The 9,039-nt window shown below is 39.9% G+C and overlaps 1 protein-coding gene across 1 annotated transcript in view; it reads right to left on the bottom strand.

The window, feature by feature from the left end:
* The window catches only part of phrf1 (PHD and ring finger domains 1), a gene marked incomplete in the record, with an annotated part of 19,999 nt that extends 11,084 nt beyond the window's left edge, over window positions 1–8,915 (bottom strand). Inside the window, 11 exon segments of the mRNA XM_014339875.2 lie at window positions 782–975; window positions 1,104–1,219; window positions 1,343–1,475; window positions 1,959–2,137; window positions 2,426–2,517; window positions 4,516–4,649; window positions 4,747–4,830; window positions 6,280–6,476; window positions 7,711–7,833; window positions 7,951–8,073; window positions 8,808–8,915. Of these exon segments, the coding sequence (XP_014195361.1) occupies window positions 782–975; window positions 1,104–1,219; window positions 1,343–1,475; window positions 1,959–2,137; window positions 2,426–2,517; window positions 4,516–4,649; window positions 4,747–4,830; window positions 6,280–6,476; window positions 7,711–7,833; window positions 7,951–8,038 (1,340 nt within the window).
* Window positions 8,916–9,039: the final 124 nt, after the last annotated feature.

The raw sequence follows: 9,039 nt of genomic DNA, 5'->3' as shown, positions 1-9,039 counted from the left end.
ACCTGCAATAAATTACAGGTTACAATAAAATAAACCACTACCCTCTTTTAGATAACAGAAAAACAAAACATCTTTGTGGTGTAATTATTTTACGTGTATTTTTTTTTTGTGTGTGTAAGAATATTCAACACTGCTATCAATACATCTGGGTTAATAGTTCTAACCGAATAAGTTTAGTGAAACAGTGAGACATACAGGTGCTACTCAAATCTTGAAAATCTGTATTTTTCATCAGTTATTTAAGAAATTAAACATTCAACATATTCTGCACTTGTGATATGTAAAAAACAAAAACATTTCATTTTTCATTTTTAGAATTGACAGTTTGATAAATATTAGAAGATTTAATTTCAAGCTTGAATAAACTGCTGTTCAAACAGGTAAAATACCAATGGGTTTGCTGACTGTCATTGCTGTCATGGGCCAGACACCCAGTCTTTCCTGAAACCCAGAGACAATCTATGGTTTGCTGCCATTATGAAAATGAGAAACACCCAATTTTAAAAATACAGATGAGCTAAAGGCTACTACTAAAGCAACCACCACAGCACCACAAAAAGCTGATAGCTTTCATGCTACACTGCACTGACACAATAATTTTCTTAGAAATCTGTCTTTGATTGATCTTAGAAAAAATAAATAAAAAGAAAGGCTTGAAATATATCACTTTGCACGTAACAAATATAGAATTATATGAAGGCTGATTACTTTTAAATGAAACTACATAAATATGAACTTAATGATATTCTAATCTTTGTATATAGAGCTGAGAGTCTCTTACCGATCCACAAATGGATCCAAATCAAATGGGTCTCCATAGATAGAGAGGGATGCAGCTCCTATGTCAGCACGCATATTGCTTAGTGTGTGCTCTGATGGCCTATAAACTGTTGGAAGCGATGAGCTCTTCTTGTCCTTTACAATTCCAAGACTATTAGCAATACGGCTTCGTGGAGTGGCAACCTTCTTCATCATCTAACAGGAAAAGAGAGTTGTTCTTGAAATGTTTCATAGGACTACAATAGAAATTTCCATTGTTGAAATGAAAATGAAGAATGTTTAAAATCACATATATAAATGTTTGATGTTGATATTAGACTTACCATCCTTCTCCTAGATTTATTCCTCCTTACTTTTCGTTTCCTTCTCTTGACTCCCGTGCTAGACACTTTACCATTTTTAGCAGATGTCTTCCTACTTTTCACCTTTTTGTGCTTTCCTGGACAGGTGACGAAACAGAGGGGAGAGAAAAAAAGCATTTTATCATCAGTTTCTTCACTCATCATCTGTTCATGCAAGTACTTTTATCTAAAATAATTCCTTCATATATGTCCTTACTTACCAGTTTTGCGTTTACGGCTAGATGCTAAACGAGGTGTTAAGTCCCGTATGTATACAGCTGTGTTGAGCCCAGCAACCACAGCATTAATCGTTTCATCCAGCCAAGTGGACTGTATCAGATATGTCGGGGCCAGCTAATGGGAAAAGGTTTGCGTTACTCCACTGCTTTGCTTTCACAACGTTCTGCAAACTTGACTCTCAAACATTAAATGCTACTTAGCAAAAACATATTAGTTGGCATTTAAGACACTTAAAAGTCAAAAATGCATGCCTTTTTTTTTTGCAGTCAATAGCACTAAAGTATATTATCCAGATACATGACAATACCAACAGCATTCCCAGACTGCATACCTCCACCAGGGCTGAAAATTTGCAGAAAATTTTCAAGCAAATCTGTCCATGACTTTTTGATAGATCCTGCTAACAGCTAAAAAACAATCAAGCTGCTCCAATCACATAATCCCCGTGGTAGAGGTAATAGGTGTTTAATGGTATTAATAAATGTATTACGTGGAACAAATAACTTTGTTAAGCTTTGACAAAATAAGCTGCAAAATCCAACAACGCATGAATGCAACAGTAATGAGTTAGAAAATAAGCCATGCTTCATGCCAAACCTGCGACGTGCGTGCCTGTGTGATGCGATGTCGGTTGACATTGGCTCGGACCCTCTCACTCTGCTGGGTACGGGCAATGGCTCTGGTGGGGCCTGAAGCACGGGCTTGTGATCGACTGGCGGCAGGACGTGCAGTAGAAGGCAGGCTGTCAGCATCACTGAGTTCCTCAGCTGAACCTCCTGATAAAAGGAGATTTTAAAGTTTGATTTGTGAAAGGCTGTATTAGGGTGCATTTTTTCCCGAAATCTTTTTTTTTTTTTTTTAAGAAAATTAAAGGTATAAACATCAATTACACAAAGAATAAATTTTTAAAAGCAAGATAAAACAAAATTTAAGCCAACAGGGATACTTTTCAGTATATGTACAAAACTGTATATTTATTTAATTAACATTTAGGTTTTGTTTTTAATTACTATCAGTGAATGATCACGTGCTGCACAAAGAACTTCATTAACTTAAAGGCTTACTTGAGCTACGGTTGTTGGCTTCACACTCAGGACAGAACCATTCCTCTACAGGAACAGAGTCAAGGGGCGGCGTGAGGCACTCCATGTGATATCTATAGAATAAAACACCTTACTGTTAAATATGCAAGCATTCATATGCATGAGTCACAATATGAAGGCTATTTAGCAATGATAAGTAGGTTGAGTGATTGGACGAATATATCAACTATCGACGACAGTTTTTACAAGGGCGATTTATTTATTTATTTATTTACCTGTAAGTACATTTGCTAATAGTTATGGAGCTAACAGAAGCAGTCAACAGAAAAAAATAATAATAATAGCGCTGTTGTAACACCACCCTCTTTCATCTTGAGCGAAATGCACCCTCCTCTAGTGATGTGTCGGTCGCGAACAAAACAGCTCTTAGAACCGGATCTTTGACGTGAACGACGCGAGCCGGCTCCTCCCCCCCCCTTTCTCTCACCCTCTTTCTCGCACGTTGTGCTTTGCGCTGGGAAGAGGGGGGAAGGGGCGGTAGTTACACTCACAGTAGCACAGAAACAGAGCAGGAGGGAAAGACAGAGAAAGAGAGCCAGGGACAACAACGTCACATTAGAAAGGTGTAGTAATCATCCACAACTATTTTCAGTTGCAGATGATAAAGGATTCAGAAAGTTTATTCATGCAGGCCCATATGACAGAGAATATGCATGTTCTTTTTGTTTTCATATTTTAATTTATATTTAATTGTGTTGTGGTTTGCAGTGTTTTGTGTTGTTTCACTTTAAATTTGTTTAAAAGGAAAAAGCTGAAAATTTAAATAGTTAAAAGTTGAAATGTGAATAGTTGGTTTTTGTATTATATGGTAAATGGCCTGCATTTGTATAGCGCTTTTCTAGTCCTAAGGACCCCAAAGCGCTTCACACTACATTCAGTCATTCACCCATTCACACACACATTCACACACTGGGATGGCAAGCTACATTGTAGCCACAGCTGCCCTGGGGCGCACTGACAGAGGCGAGGCTGCCGGACACTGGCGCCACCGGGCCCTCTGGCCACCACCAGTAGGCAAACATGGGGTTAGTATCTTGCCCAAGGATATTTGGCATGCAGCCAGAAGGCAGCCTGGGATCGAACCACTGACCTTCTGATTAGTGGCTGACCTGCTCTGCCACCTGAGCTAAATGATTTATTTATTACATTTTATGTGGAGTGAATAAATAAAAGTATATTTACAGTGGCCCCTAGAGACAAAGCACGTAAAAACTCCAAAACAAGTACAAAAGACAACAGAAGTGCTCCAGGATGCTAGGCGCAGTGTTGAGCTTTTGTTACCTACTGGCTACACAAGCCAGCAAGTACCAACGACCGGATTTGGTGTGTGGTAGTAACAGGTAAATGAACTTTTTTTTAAATTATTTTAATATATATATGAGTGCTTGTGTATAAATACACAAACAACACACACATGCTTTTAGTTGTGTAATTTAAGTGATCTAGGTAGCTCTGTTTTCGAAGGTCAGTTAACGCTAGAAATGTGTTTTGGAGTTTGTACGTGCTTTGTCTCTAGGGGCCACTGTATATATTTATATATAAACATATAATAATTACATCCTTAGATTTACCTCTTTCATCTGGTTTAAAGCCAAAGAAATTCCAAATTGGTGACATTATATATTTTTTTTAGTGCTGTCAGCGTTAACGCGCCGTCATCACGACTCACGCGATTAACAATTAACCCATCTGGAGCGCGGACTGAGTCAAAATACCTGAAATGTCTGTGTCAACGCATTTCGGCAGTTTGTCCAAATTTTGTTCATTCTGCACTCCAGATGGGTTGAGAATGTTAACATTTTAATCGTGATGACTGCGTTTAGGCTGCCTTAACGCTGACAGCGCTTCGTTTTTTTGGAAACTAGTTCGTCCATGTTTGGACTTCTGTGATGTAAACGTGCGAATCAGTCCGTGGATGTTTACATAGCCCCGCCCATCAAAACGTCTGCGCATGCGTAAATATATCACCCATCTGCGATTGTTGGACTGACGATTGCCGGTTGGAAAATTTCTACATAACGCCCAACCCTAAATGATAATGTAAACTTCACCCTGCATCACAGCCGTCACATAGCAGCAGGCGGTCCTCTCGGTCACTGCCCCCACAAACTTCACAGTTGGTCTGCTCCAAGTCCAAATTAACGGTTTCCTCTTGCCCTTCCTTCACAGGCTTTTGCACAGTTATCTAAAAAGAAGCAATAATCATAAAGACACGTAGGAAAATAAAGTACATTGTGTTATGTTTTCTGAGTAAAATGAGTTAATAATTGTTTCAAACTCACCATTTTTTTCACTTTGCCTCCATAACATTTCCTGAGGTATATACTGTTAAAGGCCATACGGTCGACAGGACACGAGTTTGCATTCTGGAGGAGAAACAAACAAAAAACAAACACAATAACTGAGCCGCTGACCTTCCTCTTCCTCTGATTTCTCATCAGCGTTCAACACTCTGCAGCCTTGTATCCTGGCCACTAAACTTTCCTCCCAATTTCACCTGGATGATCAGCTAATCCTGTGGATATTGGACTTTTTGACCAACAGGACTCAGAAAGTTTGGGTCAACAACTCTCTTTCCGGTCTCCGTTCCACCTCCACTGGCTCCCCCCAGGGCTGTGTGCTCTCCCCCCTGCTCTTCATCCTCTACACCGATGACTGCAGATCCACACAGCCCAACTGTCACCTGGTGAAATATGCTGACGACACAGTTCTCCTGTCACTGCTGTCAGGCCCCTCACAACACCACGGGCCCGCTCTTCAGGAGTTTGTAGAGTGGTGTGACAGCTCCAAACTTGAACTGAACATGAGCAAAACCAAAGAGATGGTGGTGACCTTCTCCAGTAGGCAGAGGGATCTGGCTGCTTCAGTCACCACCACCATCCATGGGAAGCCAGTGGAGGTAGTTGAGGAGTACAAATACCTGGGAACCATCTTTGACAACCTCCTGAAATTCTCTGCCAACACAGAGGAGATTCTCAGGAGGTGCCACCAACAGCTATACCTCCTTAGGAAACTCAACTCCTTTGGAGTCAGCACACCCATCATGATGACTTTTTACTATGCCTTCCTGGAAAGCATCATGACCTTCTCCATCACCTGCTGGTTCCACTCCCTCAGCCTTCAGAACAGGAACAGACTGCAGCACACTGCATCAGTGTGCTCTAAAATCATTGGACTGCCTGTCAGAACTCTTGCACAGGTTTTCAGCCAACAGGCCTTAGACAGGCAGCCAAAATCATCAATGACCCCTCTCACATTCTTCACCCCGCATTTCAATAGCTCCCCTCTGGGCGACGCCTCCGCTGCATTTCCTGCAGGACTGAGAGGAGGAGAGCCACCTTTGTCCCCAAAGCCACTCTGCTTTTTAACTCCAGCCGATAAGACCATTTCCCACACCAGAAACATAAGCTACTCTACACTCTTTTATATTGCTGACACTTTATTCACTTTTAGTCACTTACGGTTATTTATTCACCTAGTCACTTTAATTTTAAATCAGAATCAGAAAGGGTTTTATTGCCAAATGTTGAGCGGGTTTACAACATTAGGAAATTGCTGTGTAATTTTAAAACTGTGTATATACTGTATATTCTGTGTATTTCTTATGTCATTCTTATTGCCTGTTTATGCCCTGCCCTTATCTTTAACGTCATGCTGCCCTGTTGTATCCTAATTGCGCCTTGGGGATAAATAAAATCTTTCTGATTCTACCACAAAAGCATAAAACTGCAGAGAAAATAGCGATTATTAAAAAATGTAAGACACTTCATAAATAAACGTTTTCTTTTGTTCATACATCATAAATTCAGACCCACCTTGGCCCATTCCAGGATGCAATCGAAACAGAAGTAGTGCTCACAGTTCTCTGGTGTTGCCACAGGCTGACTGTTGAGAGAGTTAAGGCAGATGGGACACTTTTCTGCGTCCTCATCAGAGCTCATCATTGCAAGGTCTGCAGAGGTTCCTCCAAAAGCTCCATCTTCCGGCTGAGCATCTTCTTCTTCTTCTAGATCTAATAAAAATTACCAGAAATATATTCTACATAAACTGGCATAAACAAAACAAAAGTTGTGCACAGAGTAGCACAGATCCTTGGGAAAAAATAACTCTTTACTTTTTTCCTACTGATTATCAGCAAATTTTACACTTTTCACTTATGCAAAGCTGGGTCATGGGGGCTTAGCCCAACCAACATACACAGGAAACTCAGGATCTTGTTCTTTCAGTCACTTCCCCAAGCGCATAAACATAGGTGAGTGTTGGAACATAGATCAATTAGTATACCAAAAACTTTACTTTCTGGTTCAGCTCTCTCTTCACCACAATGGTCCAGTACAGTGCTCATATTACTGTTTCCCATCAACCACACTCTCCAACTTTCCATCACTTACAAACAAGAGCCCAAGATATTTAAACCTGTATGCTCCAGTCAAACAACTCTCCCCCAAACCTGGAGGGATCTGTCAACCATTTTCAAGTAGAGAACAATAGGCTTTAATTTGGAATTTTCTCATGCCTTAATAATAGCATTCAGTCTATTAAATTATACAGTCTGCATTTTGGCCAGCTTTCCTTCCTGGCTCTAAGCAGACTTTTTCAATAAAGCACTTATACGGTAAAGGCACATACTTATTCAAACATCTTTTCTTTAACGTAAGATATGGCATTTCTCCTATCATATACACACTGCAGTGATACTACGCATTTAAACTCATACTTTCATATTTTACAGTCTCTCTTTGTAAAATATGCCATTATGCTGTCCATGTTTGTAACTGATCATGTGATACTAAACCGCTTCTTTCATGTGAAGGTTGATGGTTTGATCCCAGTCTGCATGCCAAGTGTCCTTGGCAGGATATTAATCTCATGTTGCTCTCCAATGCATCCATCGGAGTATGAATGTGTGTGGATGGTAGTTAGGAATCACTTAGAAACAGTAGAAAAAAAGTGCTCATATGAATGGGTGAAAGTACTAGTTGTGTAAAGTGCTTTGAGTGCTTCAGTCCATTAACCATGTGAACACAGTGATAGAGTAGGAAACCCTGCGTTAACTTCGCAAATTGAAAACCACCTTCATGAATCAACTAGCCTGACTGCTGATTTTAAAGTAAGCAAATATAGGTAAGAAGAAGATGTCCTAAGTATGCAAACTTCGCTTCTCAAATATGCTTATGATACTTAAGGTAAGATTCAGATCACAAAGATGTTCAGCCAACAAAAAATACATATTGAGTCACTCCTACCATCCTCTTCTTCATTCCCTTCTTCTTCTTCCTCCTCATCTCCATTTACTTGGCCATCCTTTTCTTCATCCCCACTTTCAGATTCTCCCTCCTCAGACTCCACGTCTGAGTCATCAGAGTCATCTAAAGGGAAAGGTTAACGTGGAAAAAAAACAAAAAAACAAATAAAAAAAACAAACAAACAGAAAATGCAGTAAAACTTTAAAGTATGTGGGGCTCCAGATCATGGGAAACTACTACCTGATATGGCCCACAGTGCAGCTCTTTTTCCTCTGCTGTGAGATGTGCTGCAATTGATCAGCTCATCTTGGCTGTCGTCTTCATCCATGGTTGACCATCAGAACAGCATCAGCAGCAACTTTTCTAATACAATATAACAATTCAAAGATTTAACACAAATGCAGAAATAAAGAAGGTAATAACCGTTTTCCCCTAATGAAATAGATCGTGATAATCATGTATTGCTGTTAACATATACGCGAATCTACGCACTTAAGGAATTTTGTTATTTACATCCGCCCCTCTCTGCCCCAATCAGGAATCGAAAATGGTCTCAGCGATGTATTACTAGAATGAAGTGACAAATCACTTTTCTTAAGCGACACAAGTGTCATATCACTGTATATGCAGTCATTTCTCAGACGATATTTTCACTCTTTTGATGGTTTTTAATTGCTTGCACACAAATACAAAAGGTTTTCCTAACACCCGGTAGCTAAAGGACAACCTATGGACTCTGCAGGAGCTACATTTGTAAACAAAGAAGAAACTAGGCATCAAACATTGCATTTTTCCTTTTCTCACAGATAAAATAAGCAAGCAGCACATATAAAAACATCCACTTTAAAGCTATCCGCTGCGACAAGAACATAGCATTTTCTGTATAACCGTACTTAAATGCCGCTAGCTAGTAACGTTAGCACCAGTGTAGCATGTTAGCTAGCATTGGGACGCTAAAATTAGAAAACGTCAAGTACAAGCTGGCTTGAAGTCTTTACTGAAAGCACTCAGTGTGTCCGTAATTTATTCAAACTCTCTGTTTAACCCATGTAACTGTGGCGTTCTATTAAAGCAATTAACAGTAATATAAGACCTACCCTATTCAGAGGTGTAGGGTATATGTTCAGAGTGGTTTGAAGTCTCCAGGGTTGTTGACTGACACCACCGGCTGGTTGGAGACGGAAATGGCCGCGTGCAGTCAGAAGAATTGGCTCTTAAAGAGATAGTGTCCTCTTATTTGAAATCAGCTTATATTTAGTGATCATTAGGTTCATTTTTGTTGTTGTTGTTTTTCTTAAAGACACGTTTGAACAGTAGGCTATTTCACGC

The sequence above is a fragment of the Haplochromis burtoni genome, unplaced genomic scaffold, assembly GCF_018398535.1.
Source record: "Haplochromis burtoni strain Fernald_Lab_line unplaced genomic scaffold, NCSU_Asbu1 Contig_322, whole genome shotgun sequence".
In the NCBI taxonomy this organism is placed as follows: Eukaryota; Metazoa; Chordata; class Actinopteri; order Cichliformes; family Cichlidae; genus Haplochromis; species Haplochromis burtoni.
This window is presented reverse-complemented; position numbering and strand designations above follow the sequence as displayed.